General features: G+C 38.5%; 1 protein-coding gene across 2 annotated transcripts in view; it reads left to right on the top strand.

The window, feature by feature from the left end:
• The window catches only part of LOC124596053 (integrin beta-PS-like), a 254,844-nt gene that overhangs the window by 177,350 nt on the left and 53,720 nt on the right, over positions 1–23,774 (top strand). For both annotated transcript variants that reach the window (XM_047135029.1, XM_047135028.1), the window contains exons 9-10: positions 8,205–8,330; positions 21,587–21,811. In XM_047135029.1, the coding sequence (XP_046990985.1) occupies positions 8,205–8,330; positions 21,587–21,811 (351 nt within the window). The remainder of the gene's footprint in view (positions 1–8,204; positions 8,331–21,586; positions 21,812–23,774) is intronic.

Genomic DNA, 23,774 nt, shown 5'->3' with positions numbered 1-23,774 from the left:
TTGCTACTCATCCTCAGGTGAGCCATCGAAGACTGATAAAGACTTCTCTCATCCTGCAGTTTATTAGTGCACTTTGCGTGTTCTCTGCATGTATGAAGATTGTGGTGGCAGGCTGAACACACTGTCCAACAAGCAGTGCTGTCACTTGTGGAGTGAAGTGGTATAACTCATCCATCAATTTATCCTCTACATGAAGCCACACTATGAAAGTATCATCCATATACCTCCAAAACAGAGTTGGTTTAAGGACTGCTGATTCCAGTGCTCTCTCCTTAAAGTCCTCCATGAAAAGGTTGTCCACCAGGGGAGACAGATGATTACTCTTGGAAACACTATGAGTCTACTCAAAATGTTCATAGTTGAACATAAAACAGGTTGAAGAAAGGGCATGCCGAAACAAAGCAGTGATCTCCACCTGAAACTTATTACCAATTAGCACCGAAGACTCTGTAAGAGGGGCCTTTGTAAAAAGTGGTACTATGTCAGTGCTAAGTAAGTGGCTCAAACAGCGTAAGTGGAGAGCACCAGGCACAGCATTCAACTAAGCAAGCTGGTAATGTGGTAGCTAAGGGCATACCTTTAAAATTTTGTGCCCTGTATTCAAACCCAATTTCATGTCTTTTTTTTCCATTGTGTGGTAGTTTGCATCATCAATAGTGATAAAAGAAATAAGCCTTTCAAACCTTATTAAAAACAGAGCTTATATTACAAATCTTTTATAATTAACAGTAACTGAAAATGAAAAATATGTAAATTCGAAAATTTCAATTTCCGTTTTACTTTGTTTCCTTAGGAGAACCAGTGCACTCCCCAGAGTGACAGCTGTCATAAAAACATACAAAGCATAATAATTTGGAGCACCATTTTTTAGTGTGACATCATTAGGACAAGGAAGCTCATTAACATTGCTAAATATCTCATGAATTGGCAATAATTCCATAGTAAAAGACACATATCATAACACTTTCTGAAAGCTGGAGCTTGCAGCTGATAATGGATCAAAGCAGATATTTTAATTTTGTAATACTTCTACTTGTGATTTCCCTTTGCTGTGTGATGAGAAAAGGAAACTTCTGTAGTTGGCGACTATAGTTCTTAACCTTTTGGTAAAAACAAATGTTGGAGGGTTGATGGAATGGCATACATTTTGAGGTAATTGCTTTTAATGAACACCTTGATATTCCAGTTGCATCAACATACAGCCCATCATATAAGGAGGGATCACTTCACCCACCCCAGTGAGCAAATAATTTACAGAAATCATTCCACTTTTATAGAAGGGTACAAAACTTTGTCCAAAAGCTGATGGTAGGTATCATTTGAGAGATTTCTAGTTTTTGTGGCTGTTGTGTACTCATTCTGATGCCAGTCCATTAACTGGTTTATACAGGGTGTCCCATTTATCTTGACCACTCTAAATAACTGTCTGTCCAGATGCAAATTACAAAATGTTTCAAGCAAATGTTCTTTAGCTGTCAGAGGGACATCAGTCACCTTGATTGCCTTCATTGTAGCTTTGTTTTTTACAAAGATATGAACAGCGGTATGATGTTTTTAAATGTCACCCTGTATTTTTTATTTGGTATTTAATTTCCTCTCCTAAAGCCCTATTCAAAAATGTATCACAGAGTACCATTCACTGAAACACAATGTTATTAATTATGTAACACAACATTGACATTGATGCTCCCAGCACTTAGTGCAGGAACTTGGGGTAATGGAACATATCCACGTGCTGACGTTGACAGAGGACAAATGCAAACATAAGTTGAAATCACACCTGTAATTCTGTCAACCACCGTCAGTTGAAGAGTTGTGTGAGTAAAATGTACACCAACGAAGAGAAGGTAGAAATGCTACTCACCTATGGGGAATATAAGTTAGCAGAACAGTAATTGCAATACTGGTTTTTTATTTATGGGTCCATTTAGTACAGTAGTTTAGTCCTTTTAAAAACTGTTGTGTAGAGTAGGGATACAGTAAAGGCTGTCCTTCCGACAAACTGCATCAAGCTAACATTTCTTTTATTGTTGTTGGTGAAGGTAGGCAAAGTGCTATCCAAGCAGTGGGACTGTACAGAGATCAATATCCTGACAAGAACCCACCTTCCTGATGGATGTTATCTCATCTCGTTGTGACGCTTCAGGAAATGGAAGTTTCATCCCCCGACAACGCAATCATCATAGCACTCACACATATGAAGCTGTCGAAGTTACTGTTCTCGCTTCTGTTGCTATGTATCCACATGTGAACACATGACAGCTTGAACATGAGATTGGCATTCCTAAAATCAGTGTACATTATATTCTTACTTGTCACCAGTTCCATCCTTACCATGTGCACCTACATTAAGAATTGCATGGGAATGATTTCCAGAATCATGTACAGTTCTGTCAGTGGGCACGACAGCAAATCATCACCAACGTGAACTTCTTCTCCAATGTTCTATTTACTGATGAATGTTCCTTCACAAACAAAGGACAAGTAAATACAGGGAACAAGCATTATTGGTCCAGCGACAACCCAAGATGGCTTAGACAGGTGGAACATCACCATCAATGGAGAATTAACGTCTGGTGTGGTATGCTTGATACTACAATTATTGGCCCTCATTTCATCAATGGTAGTCTAAACAGCATAGCATAAGCCAACTTCCTCAGACAAATTCTTCCTCCTCTTCTGGATGAAGTGCCATTAGGAACCAGAATGCTTATGTGGTATCGACATGATGGATGTCCAGCACATAATGCCTTGCATGCATGTCATGTTCTGAACCGAAGGTATCCTGCCTGATGGATTGGTTGAGGAGGAGCAGTTACTTGGCCTGCTAGGTCTGCTGATTTAAATCCTCTGGACTTTTTTCTTTGAGGATGCCTTAAAGACGTTGTCTATTGTGATATTCCAACAACTTCAGAGGACATGCAGGAACGTATCATGCTTGCTTGAGCAGGCGACACTGGAAGCAGTAAATAATTCTTTCATTAAAAGAGTGCACCAGTATATCAGTGTCCAGGGTCACCACTTTGAGCACCTTTGAATGTTCTACCCCAGGCAATGGTACAGGAGAGTCAAAGTCAGTTTTGTGTTATGTTTTACTTGCTTTTCATTTGTTTCTGACAACTCCAGCAAGTGGATGAGTTTGTGATTCTGAGCTCATAGTCAACATTGTGTTGTGTAATTAATAATGTTGTGTTTCAGTGAATGGTACACTGTGATACATTTTTGAATAGGTCTTTAGGAGAGGAAATGAATTACCAAATAAAAAATACAGGGTGCCATTTAAAAAAGTCATACTGCTGTTCATATTTTTGTAAAAAACATAGCTACAATGAAGGCAGTCATGCTGATTGATGTCCCCCTGAGAGCTAAAGAACATTTGCTTGAAACATTTTGTAATTTGCATCTGGACAAACAGTTATTTAGGGTGGTCAAGATAAATGTGCCACCCTGTATATTGTTGGATCTGAGGACCAAATCTGTCACTGACTTTTTGGAGACAACAAAATATGCCAGTAACAGCTTTCTAAAAAGTGTTAATCCCATAATGGGCAGTGTATGAGGGTGAAAGGTTACTCATACAAAACAGCTATTTTGAAAGAGGAGCCAAGGGATTAGTGGTGGATCGACTCAAGACAAATACAAAATGATTAACTGATAGTTGTTCAGTCATTTTACAGAGGCTAGAAACAGGGGACATTGGGCTATTTCATGGGCACTGTGACAGTGAGCAATGGCTGAAGCAGCCTTGTTGCAGTCATAAAGTTGTAAATTTAGCCTCAAACATCTGGTGCAATTCTTTCAAGGAGAAAAACAGGACCTGGTAGTGTTGTGTCACTAAAAATGTCAGCACTAAAGATGTGTTTTCTGAAAACTGCCTCAGCAGCTAGTTTGGCAGTCCACACCCAATGGAAATACCTTAGATGTTGCTACAGACATACCTTGTCAATATAGAGACAGGTATTAGTGATCATGATATCATAGTGACTATGGTTACAAAAGTTAATAAACTAGTTAAGTAGGGTAGGAGGGTGCTTCTGCTAGAAAGGCAGATAAGCAGTTGTTAGCAACTAACTTACACAATGAATGCAATGGTTTAGTCCATGTATTATAGATGCAGAAGAATTATGCCCAAAATTTAAACAGATTGTACATTGTGCTCTGGACAAGTGTTCGCGTATTAAGAGGATTAAGGACAGAAAGGACCCACCATGGTTTACCAATGAAATTCGGGAAATACTGTGGAAGCTAAGGCTATTGCTCTCTCAGTTCAAAAGAGAACACACAAACGATGACAGGCAAAGAACAGTAGAGATTCATGTATCTGTGAAAAGATCTATGTTTGAAGCATGCAACAAGTACCACCATCATACCTTGGCAAAATATCTGGCCAAGAATAAAAAGAAATTCTGGTCCTATGTAAAATAGCTAAGCAGACTAGTCTTGTGTGGCAGTTAAAGATAGCAAAATGAAATTTGAAGTTTTAAATTCTGCATTCAGAAAATAGTTCACACAAGAGAATCATACAAACATACCATTATTTGACCATCACACAAAGTCCTGTATAGACCCTGGTGTAGAAAAAAACTACCTGAAAGAGTTCAAAACAAATAAGTCTCTAGGTCCAGATGGAATTCCAAAAGAGTTCTCTATGGCTTTGGTCCCTTAATTAGGTTGCATTTATCACAATTCCCTCACCCAGCGCAGAGTTCCAAGCAACTGGATAAAAGCACAGTTGACTGCCGTATATAAGAAGGGTAAAAGAACAGATCCACAAAATTACATATCAATATCCTTAACATTTATTTACTGTGGAATTCTAGCACTTATTCTGAGTTTGAATATAATAAACTTCGTAGAGACCAAACAGCTCATGTCCAAAAATCAACACTGTTTCAGAAACTATTGCTTGTTTGAAACTCATCTTGCCCTTTTCACACATAATATACTGTGAACTGTGGATGAAGGGCAACAGGTGAATTCCGTATTGCTATAATTCCGAAAAAAAATTGTCACAGTACCCAACTGCAGATTGTTAATGAAGGTTTGAGCATGCAGAATATAGACATCTTAAGTAATAGAATCCAGTATGCTTCACCGAGCGAGGTGGCGCAGTGGCTAGCACACTGGACTCGCATTTGGGAGGACGACGGTTCAGTCCCATGTCCAGCCATCCTGATTTAGGTTTTCTGTGATTTCCCTAAATTGCTTCAGGCAAATGCCGGGATGATTCCTTTGAAAGGGCATGGCCGACTTTCTTCCCCGTCCTTCGCTAATCCAATGAGACCGATGACCTCGCTGTCTGGTCTCCTCTCCCAAACAACCCAACCCATCCAGTATGCTTCATTGATGGTGAGTGTTCATTAAAGACAAGGGTATTATCAGGAGTGCCAGAGGGAAGTGCAGTAGGACTTCTGTTATTTTCTGTATACATAAATTATCTGCTAGACAGGGTGGGCAGCAATCTGCAGTTGTTTGCTGATGAAGCTGTGGCGTACAGGAAGATGTTGAATATGAGTGACTATAGTATGCTACAGATGACTTAGAAAAAATTTCCAGTTGGTTAGATGAATGTATGAAAATGTAAGTTAATGCAGATGGGTAGAAAAAACAAACCCATAATGTTCAGATACAGCACTAGTAGCATTCTGCTTGACGCAGCCACGTTGTTTAAGTTCCTGGGCATAATGTTGCAAGGTGATATGAAATCAAACTAGCACATGAGGATTATGGTAGGGAAGTTAAATGGTCAACTTTGGTTTATTGGGAAAATTTTATGTAAGTGTGGTTCATCTGTAAAGGAGATTGCATATAGGATGCTAGGCAACCTATATTAGGCCTTATACACTGCTTGAGTGTATAGGATCTATAGCAGGTTGGTTTGAAGGAAGACACTGAAGAAATTCAGAGATGTGCTGCTAGATTTGTTACTGGTAGATTCGAACAACATGCAAATGTTACAGAGATGCTTTGGGAACTTAAATGGGAATCCCTGGGGGGAGGCAATGTTCTTTTCGAAGAACACTTGTGAGAGAATTTAGAGAACTGACATTTAAAGCTGACTGCAGAACGATCCTACTGCTGCCAGCATACATTCTGCATAAGGACCATGTAGATAAGATACAAGATATTAGGCCTCATACAGAGGCATATTGACACTTGTTTTTCCCTTGCTCTATCTGTGCATGGAAGAGGAATGGAAACACTTAGTAGTGGCATGGGGTACCCTCTCCCATGCACCTGATGGCAGCTTGCAGAGTATGAAAGATGTAAATGTAGAAGCATCTGTCTGGTGAATAATTGGAAAAAGCAAGACTGTTTCAATCTCAAACTTCCTTTACAATTTCGTAATTCAATCCTTATTTCGTTATAAGCACAGATGAAAAAGAATGCGAATATCACACCTCTAATAAGAGAATGCTATTGTTTCAAGATGAGAAAAATCATGAAAATAGCTGTTAGCCATTTGAATCATGTGACACCCTTACACACTGCCCAGTATGGATTGACAATTTCAGGAAAACTGTCAGCAACAGTTTTTGTTTGTCTTCAAATTTGGTTCTTGAGTCTGTCAAGATGTTTACCAGTTACTGGAAGAGGAAAGGATGAGTACACAACAGTCACAAAATCTAGAGAACTCATAACAGAAATCTAGCATCAGTTTTTGGACAAAATTTTGTGACCTTATGTAGAAATGGATCCATTTCTGTACATTATTGGCCCATGGAGTGGGCAAAGCAATCTATTCTTATACAATGGGCAGTATGTCAATGAAATTGGAATAAAAGAGTTTTCACTAAAAGTAATTCCACTGAAGTGTGCACTTTTTTGTCAACCCTGTGACACATACTTTCATCAACAGATGAAGAATTGCATTCACCGATTACAGAAGTGCCCTATTCTCATCAGCCAGCAAAGGAAAATCACAAGTAGAAGTGATACAGTTAAAATACAAACTTTGATCCATAATCAATTTCAGGCTCCAGCTTTTAGAAAATGCTTCTATATGTGTGGTTTGTCGTGAAATTATTGCGAGTTCATGAAGTATTTAGAAATGTCAATGAAGTTGCTTTTCATAATGATATCACACTAGAAAATATGAGTGTGCTGTATGTGCCTTTGCATGTTTTTGGTGGCACTCCGAATTACCATGCGTTGAATGTTTTTATGACAGATATCAGCCTGAGGAATGCAATGGTTCTCCTGAAGAATAGAAGTATAAACGAAATAGAAATTTTAGAATTTATAGTTTTTTGTTTTCAATGACTGCTATTTATATAAGATTTGTAATGATAAAATCTATTCTTAATAAGGTATGAAATGCTTGTTTCCTCTGTTAATATTGATGTCATGTACTTCCACACAATAAAATGAAAAAAAGCAATGTGAGATTGTATTTGAAGACATGGCACAAAAATTTGAAAGTATGCTCTTAACGAGTATGCTAACAGCTCACTAAATATGACACAACATGTGATATTGTTGAAGTGGTGTCAAAATTTTGAATGTCATTTCTCAGAAGCTGTTGAGTGTTGGCATCTAAACCAAACTAGGTGATCCTATATTTTTACCCTTCAAAATTTCAGCTGTGTCAGGGAGCGGCCAATGGCAACTTCCCTTTGTGAGTTACTTATGTGATGTGAGTATTTCCCTACCAGTGGTCTCAACAAGGAAGCAAAAGATTTGGCTACATCTTATGTAGGAACACCTGTGTTACTTTCTATTGGCCATAAAGGTAGTCCCTCTTCTCTATAAATTTTCAGAATGCCCTGCAGTCTGGTTGGTATGCAACTGTATGTTCTTAATTTCTTGGTTGCTATTGCAGTAATAAATTGTGGCAAGAGAGATGTCATCACTGGTCTTCAGTGGATCACTTGAAAATTACTGGTAGGTGCACAGTTGAAATGTCAGTGATTATAGTTAATGACAACCAGTTGCAAACCTGGAATTAATCTGAATATTCAATATGCCAGGAAAGTTTTAAAATTTACAGTTTAAATTGTTTGTTATTTGTTACTGTTACAACTTTTTCCCAGTCATTTAATACCATAGGTATTTGAGATATAAGTGAGGTTTCCTGTTGTCTTTGTTATAATAAATTGTAAGTGTATGCTCCTTTCCTGTATGAAATAGTGTTAGATTTCTTTTTTACTTTCAGATTTTGAACTGGATTTGATAGTCATTTATTCATTAAAATATCATTTCAGGTGAAGAAATGCCCTGAAAACAAAGCAAACTGGACCCAGTTCATTGAAATAAAGCCAACAGGGGTGAATGAGAGTCTTATTCTTAAAATTGACTTACTATGTGACTGTGACTGTGAAGACACACAGGTAAATATCTAGCATTTCATTGACTGAGGAATTTATTTTATGAAATATGTAAAACTGACTGCATCTTATTGTATTATATTTTTAGCTGAAATCATTTTATTTTTGAGGGACGTAAATAGTACAGATGATTAAAAATTCAATATATACTCTTTTATAAAAATAGAATTTCAGGATGAACCACTCACCTGCAGATGATTAAATGGGCATACATAGATACAAATAACAACTCTCCAAATTTTTTTATTCTTTGAGTTCTCTCTCTCTCTCTTTCTCTCTCTCTCTCTCTCTCTCTCTCTCTCTCTCTCTCTCTCACACACACACACACACACACACACACACACACACACACACACACACACACACAACAGATACCCAAGTGGAAATAATGCAACTTTGCTTCCAGTGTGTGTGTGTGTGTGTGTGTGTGTGTGTGAGAGAGAGAGAGAGAGAGAGAGAGAGAGAGAGAGAGGTAAGGGGGGTAGTCTAGAAAAAGAGCAGAAACTCAAATGATAGTGTTTATTCTGTACATTATTAACGTCTTCTTAAAGGACAGTGAATAAATTCTCAGAAAAGCCATGGCACCTTCATATGCCCACAAGTTCATGCACTACTTGGAGGAACTCCCCCCACCATGCACCCAACACCTTAAAGCCCATATGTGATTCAAATTAAAGAAAACGTCTTCATAATCTGTATCCATGGATAGGACAATTAAGTTCAATGAGCTGCAGTCCTCTATGTTCACTGTTTCCTCACAGATGGCAACATAAAACCTTCTGTTATTATGAAATTCAACAGTTACCAGCAATACCATACCAAAGCAATGACAGCTATAATGTTTCTGCATCAATGTCTACATATTCTACAAATCACTATGAATTGCATGGCAGAGGATACTTAGCATGCTACCACAAGTCAGGGTTTCTTCCTTGTTCCAGTTACATAGGGAGTGTGAGGATAACGCCTCCATGCTTGCTGTAATTAGTCTAATCTTGCCTTAATGGTCATTATGGGAGTGATATGTGCCTTGGGTCATGAAGAATTTCTGCAGATATTTCCCTTAATACTGGTTCTCAAAACTTTTTAAGGAGGGCTTCATCAAAGAAGTGATGTCTCTTGTCAAGCATCTGCCAATTCAGACATCTCTGCCCAAAATTTTTTCCTTTACATATGTCTGCTTGTGTCTGTGTATGTGTGGATGGATATGTGTGTGTGTGCGACTGTATACATGTCCCTTTTTCCCCCTAAGGTAAGTCTTTCCACTCCCGGGATTGGAATGACTCCTTACCCTCTCCCTTAAAACCCACATCCTTTCGTCTTTCCCTCTCCTTCCCTCTTTCCTGATGAAGCAACCATGGGTTGCAAAAGCTTGAAATTTGTGTGTGTGTTTGTGTGTTTTTTATTGTGTCTATCTACCAGCGCTTTCTCATTTGGTAAGTCACTTCATCTTTGTTTCTTAATATATTTTTCCCATGTGGAATGTGTGTGTGTGTGTGTGTGTGTGTGTGTGTGTGTGTGTGTGTGTGTGTGTGTGTGTCTTCTTTTCTGAAAAGGCTTAGACCAAAAGCAAATGTTTAAGTGTCTTTTCATTTTGTCTGTCTGTACTAATGTAATTTTTATGGTGAGTAGCAATCTATCTTCCATGTATGTCAATTTTATGTTTCTTAATATTTAAAGCAAATTTACAGTCTCTGCATTACTTTGAAATTGTATCAGGTTCTGGCTGGATATTTGTGCAGCTTTATTCAGATAGTACTTTATTACAAATAACTGCAACATCTTCAAAAAAGTTAAGGTTACTGCCACTATTGTCTGCCAGCTCATTAATATACAATATTAACAACTAAGTTCCCAAAACATTTCCCTGGTCCCTACTTGAAATAACTTATAATTCTGGTGATGGCTCTCCACCCAAGATAAAAAGCTGAATCCTGACTCGCAAGAAGTCCTAAATTGAGCCACAAATTTTCTTTGATACTCCATTGCAATGGGTGTGGTGTTCTCTGATGGAGGATGTGGGTCAGAGTGAGTAAAAATCTGCTTGATGGCAGCAGCCTCCCTTTACTACTTTCCAACTATTTGTCCCTGCATTTGGTGGGCACTGGGTGTGGTCATCAAACCCATAGATGTTGTTGGCGAGCATTATCATGTACACTCAGTAGCTGCTATACCTGGCACGGCCTAGTAGAAGGCATCCTTGCATAATCATCATACCTTGGCAGTGTCATATCAGGTGCGGACACATTGGTTGGGAGTTGTTTTGCTGCAAGCACTGCAGCTGGGACATGCCCACCCATGGTGAATGACAGAGACATAGGCATCCAGTCAAGCATCTTGCTGACGTCATCTGGCACTGGCAGAGCCCCATGTCTCACTGGCAATGAGGGCCTCAATTAGACCCTCAGCCCATTAGTTCAGCTGTAAAGGTGATGGTGGACCAATAGTGCCCTCACAGTGGAAGCCAAAACTACAGTGTACACTGACTCAATAATTTACCATTTTGATGACTTACCAGGATGGAGAGCTTGTATTTGTACATACCAATGTGAGGTTGTTGTGGTGTGGCTGCTGCAATGCATGTACACCCTGTGTCAGAGCGTCCCTGTTTTTGGTAACATGTTGGTCACTGACCAAAAGGTGTGCAGCAGCATCTACATGGATGCCATGGCATATTGTCATGCCAGCATGCCTGTGGAAAATGGGTTTTCTGGCATTAGGCTCAAGCAGTATCACCCATTTCCTCTTGGAAGAATGCAACCCTCTGCTTTCTTCCTGCTGCTGTGCCTGGAACTTTCACAGTTCATCTCAGGCACCATTCTGTTAGTCTCTGGCATCTGCAACACTTTAACAGCTAATGTTCCTATTGATGGGTGCTGTCATTATTAGTATAAGCATGCAGGGAGGTTTGTAGAGATGGGAGTCATGTATTTCACACCTGAGACACTAATGGACAGTGCCTATTATTAGCAAACTCATGAGTGTAATGGATGTGGAAGTTCCCCACACAATTAGTCTTTGATGCTGTCATACATGCTCAAACAGTTTCTCCATCAAAATCCACCCATTCTGTGGGCAACTAGCACTCAGTCTATGGAAGTGAGATGGGTAAAGTCTAAGGTAATGCTCAGGTAGATATTTTTTTTCATTTTTTCTTTAGGGAGAATTTTGAAAGGAAGCTCAGGTAGGAAGAGTAAGGAACAGGAAGTGTTTAAGTATGTGGTGCTGGTAATGGTACTGGGTAGCCAGAAATAAGAACCCATGATGTCACAACAGGTGCTACTATTTATCAGGCTTTGCCCTCAATGTTATAATTGTTGTGTGTTGCTTAACCAGCTCTGGTTATAGCTTGTATAGATGACAACTACTGAGTCTGCCACTGAAAAGTGCCAATGTGAGTCTGTCCTTTGGAACTATTTGTTTCTGTGTATAATCACTTCTCAGGGACTCTCATAACTGGGTTTCTTGGCACAGAATAGTTTCAGCTTGCATGACCCTGGAACTGTATGCACTAGCTTTCTAGGGCATAACATAAGTCACTCAGCTTGACACTGCAACAGTTCTGAAGTGGAGAGTACTCCGTGGAACTTCCTTTGGGTAGTAAACTGTACACTTTCCATCACATGAACATCCTAACTAATATTTCTTGTTAAATAAGATTTGAAAGGTAACATTATTAACTACTATTCCTGAGTTCAGGACACTCCTGTAGCCATTACCAAGCCTGAAATCATTGATGCTAAGTCTCTTCATACCATTAACAACATTACACATTCTTCGTAAATAGAAGTCTGACCTTTTAATATATTACCTTAATACATACTTTAACTACAATAAAATCTGTCCTTTATGCTGATTTGTAAGCCTCTAGCAGAAATGCGAAATCTTCTGAGATTTGAATTTCAGTACTTTGTAATCCATACAAACTTAAACATAACCATTACGCATATGCACACATTTTCCCAACTAACAAGAAAAACACAGATAAAATTCACATATGTATTGTGTCTCCCTCTAGGAAGAGGAAATCCTTGCTTAGCTCACTAGGCTACTCCATGGTCTTATGACATATGGATAAATTGGAGCATTTTAGGGGTAATTCATTCATTCCTCACCCCCCCACCCTTCTCCTTCACCCTCAATCTATTCCCTTCCTCCTTTGGATGAAGCTACCAGTAAATGAGACAGGGCTTCTGGGACACCCTTCAACAGTCACACTCACCCCACAAGTACCAATCATCACAGTAGTATGAGTCAGGGGTTGTTGCTTCACATTGACCAGAAAGGTATTTCAGTTACATGGTAAGGCCTTTGGTATGGTGTAATGAATTTCTTTGTCTGTCTTCCAGAATATAGGGGTTGGTCAACATTACCCATTGCCCTGCAGGGTACTTGGGCAGATTGGCCTTCTCCTTCCTGCCAATCCAGGGCTTTTGTATTTGCTATCTTAACCCAGTTTCAGATACTCCTAAACCTCTTAGCAAAATTACGAACAATTGATATATCATCCCCAGGAGAAGGTTTACACAGTTCAAAAGGGGAGAGCATCTTCTGACCATAAGTGACCTCATATGGTGATAATCCTGTACTTTGGTGCGCCTTTGAGTTATAAGTTGCTACCACATATAGTAGTAGAGCAGCCCAGTCACTACAGTGACTGTTCACTTAATAACTTAACATTTTCCCTGCCTTTCTCTGTACCCTTTCTGTTCTTCCATTTGCTCTTGTCCATAACTTCTGAATTCATAAAAGTCTACACACCTTTTTCATTTACTTTGAAATGAAACTGGTACCCTAATCAGTTTCCACAGTTTCCAATGTCCCAAATTTTAGAATTCTTTGCTGTTGCCTGAGATCCAGTTTCTGTCTGCTGGTTTTTCACAGCAATCATAACCAAATAATGGGAAAAGTGATTGATTGCAGATAAGCCATATTGAGTCTCCCTCCAGCACTTGTGCTAACTGGCAGAGGGCATCCATACAAATCATCTTGAAAGGTCCATTGGAGTCTGGCAACCTTTGTAATGCAATTTGCAGTTAACTTAACTCAAACCTTTGTGCACACAGTACACTGTTTTTCACATACTGCTCCAAGTCTTACTTCCATGTTCCCCACCAATAATGTTCCATAACACATCACTCAGTAGCACAGCAACCTACATGCCCTGCTAAGACAGTACTTTGTTATATAAATTTGCCAGCATGACCGTATGCCACCAACACTTTGTTCTTTTGCAAAGCACTCCATAATCAACACAAAACTAGGTTTGTATAGCAACTGCTGACAGTTACAGTCAGCAGCCAGAGCATTATACCACTCATCTGCTGAAATACCAACACATTCCATTATACGTATCTTGTGAAGCAATCAGCTAATGTTGCCATTTATTTTCTTGAGGTAGTGTACTACCTCAAAATCAAACTCACTAAGCCATAAAGCCCATCAAGTTAGGTGTCCAGTTTGTTCTTTGAGGCTCATCAATGTGATCTGTCATGACTTTGAAACATCCACCATAAAGATAGCAATGGAAATATGTGATACCATAAATGAGGCTGAGCATCTCCTTCTCTATAGTTAAGTAATTATTTTCTGCCTTGTTTATCTTCTTGATGCATAGGTTGCCAGGTGCTCTGCCTTGTCTGTTTGTTGGTGTAATGCATACCCTAAGGCATGGTTCCTGGCATCACAAGTTAGTATGAACCACTTTTCATATCCATGAAGTGAGGACAGTACAAGACATCAATAGGACTCTTAAATGCACAAAGGGGTGTTCACAGTCAGGAGGCCAATGAAACTTTATTCCCTTCTTTAACAGATGTGTAAGTGTCCATGCTATGTTTGCAAACTTTGGCACTCCTGTAATAAAAAGCCAACCCCAAAAAGGAGTGGTGGTGTTTTATCTAATGAAATCATGAGGTTTCAGAGACTTTTCAAGTCTCAAACATCTATGATGCATATAAGCAGACTGAAGCAATGAATGAAAATTTGTAGCAAGGATAGGATTTGAGCCCAGCTGTACTGCTGGGTGCTAACCAGTAAGACACCCTGACACTGTGGCTTTGCTCAGTTGCATAGACTGCCCTGTCACACCTCCTTCCTTGATCCAAATTGCTGCTCATGCCCCAGTCCACTTGGTATTCCCCTTAAACTTGAACAAGCTTGCAGTGTGTCTCCAATTGTGTTGGAATAGCACCTCAGTGTCAAATGAAACAGGGGATTGTGCCTGAAAGCCAGACATAGGTGCTTTATTCTAATGAAACTATATGGTTCCAGAGACCTTTTCAAGTCTCAGACATCTGGGGTAGTTCATGGTTCCAGAGATCTTGTCAAGTCTCAGACATCTGGGGTAGTCCATGCAGTTGTGCAAAGCCACTGTGGCAGGGAGGCATAGTGGTTAGCACATGTGCCTAGTGAGCATGAGACCTGGGTTTCATTCATTGCTTCAGTCTTTGTACATACATCATTGATGCTCTTTTTCCATAGTAGGAATAGGGAATTCCTGCATGGCTTTTATGAGCTGTGGGTCTGTTTGCCCATGATCCTGACTGATAACATGGCCCAAATAACATATTTCTTTTGATAAAAAATAACGCACTAAAAATAGTGCTGCTCACAAATGACTAAAGATGTCCCACAAATGTACCATGTGTTCTTATATGTCTAGAAAATACTGTAATATTATCTAAGTATACCATGTGTCATTGCAGTTTCAGGCCTCATAATTCCCCAGACAATAGGCTTTGGAATGTCACAGGGGCATTTGTCAACCCAAATGGCATTCAGTGGTGCAATTAATGACCAGAACTGTAAATGTGGATTATATTCATTCTCTGGCACTACCGACGATGGATGGTACCCACTTCATCGATCCATAGTTGCAAAATAATGGCATTGCCTCAGCTTATTCAAAGTCTTTGTATTGTGTGATACTGGGTGTGCAGTGTTACCATATGCTGATTCATTATTGATAGTCACAACTGAATCTATATGCCCTACTGCCTTCTGAGCTATTGTTTTGGTACAATAATGACTGATGCTCCCCCCCCCCCTCCCCTCCTCCTCTCCTCACCCCTCACCAGCCCCATTGGCTGGTACTCTCTTCTATTATTCCATCACAGAGATGTTGGTTTACAAATTCCTCCATCATTGGTTTGAGGTAATGTGGAATCTGGCATAGCTTCCTATACACTGGAAGTTCCCAGTGGGAATTCTCTGCTGCATAAGTGGCCTAGTTGGAAATGGTCTTGGAAGGTTGAATAATTCTGCATATTCCACAAACAATTTTTCCATTACCTCCCTATCACTTCCGAGCAAATGTGACACTTTCCCTCACAGTGCAGCAAAATTGACAGACTGTTCAGGCTTAGTGTACTTTATACTGATTTCTCTATACATCTCTTTTTCCACCGACTTTTCCAAATTGGTTATCACTGCATGTCATGCTAGCTTTACTTCCACTGATCCAAAATTATCTACACTGATGGGCACTACATGGCTTTGATCAACTTCTCATATGTATGACAAATTATGGCATACAAAGCACTGTGCTTTATCCAACTCCTTGTTTTCTGCCTAGTGTTCAACTATGCATAACATATTAATTGGAAAATCTGCTTCTCCATCTACTTAGACTAGCATCCCTGCACATTTTGGTGTTTTATCCTCCAAGTCGAGTGAAAGGGAGTGTGCATACAATATAGTTGGCTTCCTCTGACCTAGGAGATTTTCTCAGGTTCAGTTTAGCACCTGCAGATTCGAATTTCTGAAAAACTTTCTTTAAGATTGCCATATGTTCATTCCATGTATTGCTTGCAATCAGAATGTTATCTACATACAAGGTGATGTGCTTCAGTAGATCTTGACCAAAAAACTCTATACAGTATATTTAAAAACGTAGATGTCAATATAATGGAAGGAAACATTCCACGTGGGAAAAATTATATATAAAAACAAAGATGAGGTGACTTACCGAACAAAAGCGCTGGCAGGTCGATAGACACACAAACAAACACAAACATACACACAAAATTCAAGCTTTCGCAACAAACTGTTGCCTCATCAGGAAAGAGGGAAGGAGAGGGGAAGACGAAAGGAAGTGGGTTTTAAAGGAGAGGGTAAGGAGTCATTCCAATCCCGGGAGCGGAAAGACTTACCTTAGGGGGAAAAAAGGACAGGTATACACTCGCACACACGCACATATCCATCCACACATACAGACACAAGCAGACATATTTCAAATATGTCTGATTTATTTTGACTATTCCTAGTTAGTATTGTTTGTTACAGGGTGAAATCAGAAATTGTTTTGTAACTTAAATTCTATTGTTGACATATAAACAAATATAAGTTCTGTAATAATTGTAAACGTTAGGAAGACAAAATGCTAGTAATCTTAAAGTATCTGTTTGGCTCTATTCAGAAACATGTTAGCAAAAGCACCCCTTAGTTAATTCCAAAGTAATTAACAGTTTCGTCCAAAGTATTGTTTGCATAACAATAATTGTTAATTTCTTGATTTAAACAAATAATTCAGCCTAAACCTCATAGTAGAAGAAACTGCTAAAAAGAACCAATTTTTTGATGTAGTCAGTTAATTTAATAAAGTAAGATTTAGTTGTAATTTCTGTAAATTAAACTTTGAACAATGTGCAGCTTCAGCACCTATTATTGTGATGATATATAAGGACCCGATTTTTGGTCAGGAGACAGTCTGTCCACGGCCAAGTTTCAGACGAGAAACCTGTACTGGTTATTACAACAACAATGCTTCAGATCAACTGTGGAATAAGTGTTAAACAATTAGGCTGTATGTAAAAACAGTGACAATGTCTGCTCCATATGTACCTGATTATTCTTGAAGAACTGTGAACTTGGTGGTTAGTTGTTACTGCTCATAGATGTTCAACAAGAAACTATTGTAACAGTGTGTGGAGTTTCACCTGCAGGACAACAATCAGCAACCAAATAAAATTAAAGCAGGTGAAACCGCCACAGGTGGTGGTCCTACATAATCATTTAAATAATTCATAATACGATAAATTCCATAATAAAGCTTACCATTGTGTATTAATGTGAAAATGTATGAAGTCTCCCAATACCCCATCATAGACCTCAACTTGACAGCATGTCTCAACTCCTGAATGTTGACTAAGTCTCACGTCATATGAATATTTTCAGAGTCCCATCAATTGTTATGGTATCTAGTGTGACCACATGTTACACAAGTGAAACCATCACTTGAAAACTGCTCTTATGACTTCCAAAACATAGCTGTTTTTTTCCTGCCAATAATACGTGCAACCACATACAGGTCCATGCCACTGGGCCACAGTCTGTCTCCCTTCCAACTTACAGTCTTTCTTAAATCTAATGCTTAATAAAATGGAATGCTTAGTAAAAGGGATTGCTTAGTAATGGACCACCACACTTTCCCTTTTACTATTACAAAAAATGGTTCAAATGGCTCTGAGCACTATGGGACTTAACTTCTGTGGTCATCAGTCCCCTAGAACTTAGAACTACTTAAACCTAACTAACCTAAGGACATCACACACATCCATGCCCGAGACAGGATTCAAACCTGCGACCGTAGCAGTCACGCGATTCTGAACTGAGCGCCTTAACCACGAGACCACCGCGGCCGGCTACTATTACAGTAAAAGTATTTACAGCGTGTAAAAGTTCAGTTCTTTTTGGTTTAAACAGTACCAGACAACGTATGTTACATTCAGTAATTCCATATAAATAATTAATTGTGTACTTCCATACAGAACAGTATTAGAGAAATAATCAACAGCTAGATTGCATGGATGATTAATGATGAAAGTATAAAGCTGGACTCAGTGTTCATGTGGAGGACATGATGATCTGACACTGTTATGCACTACATCTATGTTTTAACTTAACACTAGATTGATTCTGGCTGTGTAGCATTCATGACTGATAACTAGAATGCAGTGTTACAGTTCAATACAATGTCTGTCAAGATCATGTGTAGTGCTTACTTGTGATTAACTTTAGATAGTTCTCAATTTGTTTGCTTGCATTCAAAAGCTAATTTCTATATTATTAGAGATATCACAGATATCAGTATTTTGATGAAACCATTGTAACTGCTTGGTGACCTTGGTGTACTCAGATTAGTTCTACAGAGAGTGGTTGAATTACTATTGTGTGTTTAATATTTGGATATTCCTTCACTTTTAAAAATAACAGAAGTTAGCTCTGGCCAAGCATCTTGTCCTTCAGTACCTCCTTAATGGGCAGGGAACTGCCTGTCTGCTACCTACCCAGGCCAGTTGTTTGTTTCAAATTGCTAACCACCACTGGATTAGAAATTTTCCAGTGCCACTCAAGCTGGTGGCCAGACCATCACTGTCACGGCTGAACAGTACATTTGTGCTCTCAAGAGTGTAGCACCTTAACTTAGCTGGCTGGGCCTTCTACAGCATGTGTGTTATGTTACTGGGTTTGACAGGGCTTTAAATAGGAAACACATGTAAATAACTTATCATAGAAGCTCTCATCCATGTGATACAGTCTAAGAATATTGTATTGTACAGCAAGCAGAACACCTGCACACTGTTCTGCTCCCTGTTCTGATATGGGATCATTTTTTGAGCACACAGCGACTGACAGTATAAATGTTTTTAGAATTCAAAAATGAGCTCTAATAATAAGTTGTGGCCTTAGAAAAATTGAGCCCTGTTAATTTTTCCTTGCTGAAAGTGGTGTTCTGAACATTGCAAGGTAATTTATTTATGAAAATATTTTGTTATCTTGGGACTATATCTTGATCAATAATGTACACAACTGTTATATGAGAATATCGAATATACGCTAAATACATTACAGAAAAACATTCTGTCAGGGGAGCATTCTTAACATTGGTGTCATATTACACCAAAGATACTAGAGGAAGTAAAAACCACCAGATATTCAATATTTAAAATGAAATTAAAGGCATGTCTCATAAAGCACTGTTTCTATTCTGCTAAAGAATTTCTGAATATGTAAAAATAAATGTTTCCTGAACAGTTACTGATAGACTTAGACAGTAAGAATGGTTATCTATTTTTAATATGCTTACTTATTTTGCTGGTATATATATTACTATATCTTTATTTTGGCTTGTCCTTAAACAGTTAGTGACACACTGATAAATTAATCTGGGCTGCCAGAGTTGGTGGTCAAGTACGCATGAGGCATGCTTGTTTGTGTGTATTAAGCTATGTTTGTTTCTCTTTTGCTGATGAAGGATATGGCCGAAAACTTTTTGTGTCTTTTGATTGCACTAATTTGAAACTTAAAGTGTCTTCTTTACAGTAAGTAGCAATCTGTCTTTTCCTCCATTGTTGATAAACTATAAGAATATATACCTAATTACTATCACATCTTTTTTTCTAATACTAAACAGTGCATTTCAAAGTTTTTATATCAAAAATCTAAGGCTGATATATCAAATCATGGTGAACAACTTTTCTTAGAGACAAAATGTTTGCTGATGCTTCCCAGTAACACAGAGTGTACTTTTTAGCCTTTACATCCATGAGAACCAGCAGAGTGTAGGCATTATATGACTCCTATATGCCTTGTGTGTTGCTTATAATCCAGTCACCGGCTTGGTGTGAAGACAGTAGGGCCAGCATAAGTGAAGTTCCTGATTCACTTCTAAAATATCTTTCTTCACGTAGTGGCAGCTATTTCTATGGTTTTCTTGTTGAAAATCACTCAATCAATTTACTGGATTAGGTGTTACACACCACACATGGTTAACAGATATTTCTAATTCAGTGCAGTCTCATTTTCCCAGGGTGGATGAATGATAAAGAATGCGTAGAATTGCCAGGAAGCATTGGCGAACATTTGGTCTCCAACAAATATGTTCCTTATGACATGATCTATTACTCCTAGACAGTTGATGCAAAGTCCTTGAAACACTTTGTGTAACTGCATCCTTATTCTGATGTGTCTAATATCATTCGTACAGTTTGTGTTGCATGATGAAACTGGACAAATAAAATATCAATAAAAAAGCTTTCCCTTCCCTACATTTTATTTGCTTGTCATCTGAACTCTTGCAAATGTCTGCTCCCATTTTCTCCAATGTTCTTTATTTTTCCCATATGCAGCATCTATATTTCATGTAGTCACACATGCTTCTATACACAGCTTAGCATTTCTCTTCTAGCCACTTCTGCTTTGCAATTTTACAGTTTTTGTCAATCTGATGTTTTAGATGTCTGTATTCCTGCAGTATTTTCATATATTTTCTGTTCATAAATTAAATTTAATACCTGATATGTTAGTAAAGGTTTCCTATAGGGTTTCATCTCCTTTTCCTAGGTTTTTATTTGGTGCCTTTGCTATTTCACATCTCAGAGCAACCCTTTTATCTTCTGCTGTATGTCTTTCAAAAATTTCAGTCACTTTATGCAACATCATTGTGTATTCAATAGAGGATAGATAATGATATGCATAGATATTCCATTGCTGTGAGAAGAACCTCTGTTAGTAAGCCGATGGTTCATTCATTAAAAATTACTTAAAAATTTACATGTGCTCAAAGCAGCCAAACTCTTTGTTATATTTGATAGTGAGTAAATGAATGCATAAATAAAAGATACCATTCATATATAAAGATAATTTTACATAAGATAAGGAAACTGCAAGCACTTACATGTAGAGAACTGGTGTGTGGCACACAGAAACACATAATCAAAAACACACACTACCCTTCTACCCCCTTTCTTGCCTCGTATGTCCTTACCTACCCCCTCTGCACATCTATCTACACAGGTAACTGTTTTTGAGACATAGTATTCAATTATCAATCTCACTGGTACTACAAGTGTGTACCTTTGGGTGTCTGTGTGGTTGTGTTGTGTGTACTCTTATTAGAACAAGAGCAAGAGCTTGAAAGCTAATGTTAACTGTGTTGTAGTACATTTTTCTGTACTTCATGCACTAGTAATTTGTAGGTAAGTAGTTGCTTTTCTCTTATTTTATGTATCTTTACATCTAGGAATTTCCATTATTGTTATAATAATCTAAAATCATCAATTTTCATTTAACTATAATGCATTTGGAAATATATGTATAATTTTTTCTGCATTTTCATCATCAGACTGAATTAAGTAGATCTTCAATGTTTACAGTTCATAACACATGCCATCTACCTTACATTTGCTTCTGGGAGCTGTATTACAGAGGTGGATGCAAATGTTTCAATATGCATTTCCTCTCATATTTTTTTCCAGCCAAAGGGATCCCCTGATGCCTGTAATAATGGTGGAAGACTAGAATGTGGAATATGTGTATGTGAGTCTTCTCGATCTGGGAAACGCTGTGAATGTCAAAGGAACAGTACCGCAGCAGTAGATCAAAGTGACTGCTACTCAAATGTAACAGGTCTTTTGTGCTCAGGTGCTGGCATATGTAAATGTGGAATTTGTGAATGCAAGACCAGGAAAGATCCATCTGAGGTAAGCCTTAAATTTCACAGTGCCTGAAATCTATCAGGACAAGTAAAGTGCTTATGAGACACAAAAAAGTTTGTAATGAAGATTTTGAATACCATGTCACCTTCATGGCTCATATGACCACATCTCAGTTACTAAATAGTTTTCAGACCATGATAAGAACAGATATTTTCTTTATTAATTTAAATAATTTTTGCAATTAAAAAAGACTAATATTGAATGGCAGTTATGTCTTTTTTTTAATGCATGTACTTAGGTGACAAATGTCATGGGATAGTGATATGCACATATACAAATTGTGGTAGTGTCACATACACAAGGTTTTAAAGGACAGTGCATTGACAGAACTGTAATTTGTACTCAGGTGATCCATGTGAAAAGGTTTCTGATGTGATTGTGGCTGTACAATGGGAATTAACTGACTTTAAATGTGGAATGGTAATTGGAGCTAGATGTATGGGGCATTCCATTTTGAAATTGTTTTGGGTATTCAATATTCTTAGAGTGTACCAACAATACTAGATTTCTAGTATTACCTCTCACAATGGACAATGCAGTTGCCGATGACCTTCACTTAATGTCTGAGAGCAGCGGCGTTTGTGTATAGTTGTGAGTGCTGACAAACAAGTAACACTTTGTGAAATAACTGCAGAAACCAGTGTTGGATGTACAGTGAATGAATCTGTTAGGACAGTGCAGCAGAATTAGATGTTAAAAGACTATGGAAGCAGGTGACTGACACAAGCACCTTTGCTAACAGCACTACATTGCCTGCAGTGCCTCTCCTGGGCTCATGACAATATCAGTTGGACCCTGAATGACTGTAAAACTGTGGCCTGGCCAGATGAGTCCTTATTTAGTTGGTAAGAGCTAATGGTAGGGTTCAAGTGTGGTGCAACCCCACAAAATCATGGACCCAAGTTGTCAACAAGACATCATGCAAGCTGGTGATGGGTCCACAATGATGTGGGCTGTGTTTACATGGAATGGACTGAATCCTCTGGTCCAACTGAACTGATCACTGACTGGAAATAGTTATGTTTGGCTACTTGGAGACCATTTGCAGCCATTTGTGGGCTTCATATTCCCAAACAATGATGGAATTTTCATGGGTGACAATGTACCACATCAGCCCACCACAATTGTTCATGACTGATTTGAAGAACATACTGGACAATTTGAGCAAATCATTTGGCCACCTAGATCACCCGACATGAATCCCTTCAAATATTTATGGGAGGTAACTGAGAGGTCAGTTCATGCACAAAACCCTGCACTGGTAACACTTCTGCAGTTATGGATGGCTGTAGAGGTTATAAGGCTCAATATTTATACAGGGTCTTCCAAGAGTTGTTGTGTCCAAGTCATGTTGAGTTGCTGCACTATGCCAGGCAAAAGAAGTTTGACACAATATTTGGAGGTATCCCATGACTCTTGGCACCTCAATGTGAGTGAAAATTGATTGTCTGAGGAAGATTGCCAACTTTGTGATTATAGTAATGCAGTCAATGATATAGACTGTAGAAGCTTCTGTCCTTATGTCTGATAATAATTCTGTCATTAGCTGCTTACTTTACATATGCAAGGAACAGATATAAGCAACTGGCTGTAATTATGCAGTTTGAATTTTTTTATAATGTGTTTAAGGGTCTGACTAACTTACTTGACTAATCTGTTGCTTAAGATTCCGTAATTTAACACTGGTTAGTGACACTGACTTATACCAATGGCATATGAAATAAATGCTTAAGGTTTGTATTTACATTAAATTATTGCCATTTTACATTTGCTCATTTACATTTTGTATGCTTTCTGTTACCATCATAAGGTGTTGAAAAGTCCATAGGAACATTGCTAGCTTTTGGACAAATTGTTCTTCAGAGCTAAAAAGATCACATATGGAAATGTACACCTGCTCAACTACATTGTCCTGGCGTTGCATTAGGCTTGGGTGAGGGGTTGTGTC

The sequence above is a fragment of the Schistocerca americana genome, chromosome 2, assembly GCF_021461395.2.
Source record: "Schistocerca americana isolate TAMUIC-IGC-003095 chromosome 2, iqSchAmer2.1, whole genome shotgun sequence".
In the NCBI taxonomy this organism is placed as follows: Eukaryota; Metazoa; Arthropoda; class Insecta; order Orthoptera; family Acrididae; genus Schistocerca; species Schistocerca americana.
The sequence above is the reverse complement of the archived record's forward strand: the minus strand, read 5'-3'. Positions and strand labels throughout refer to the sequence as shown.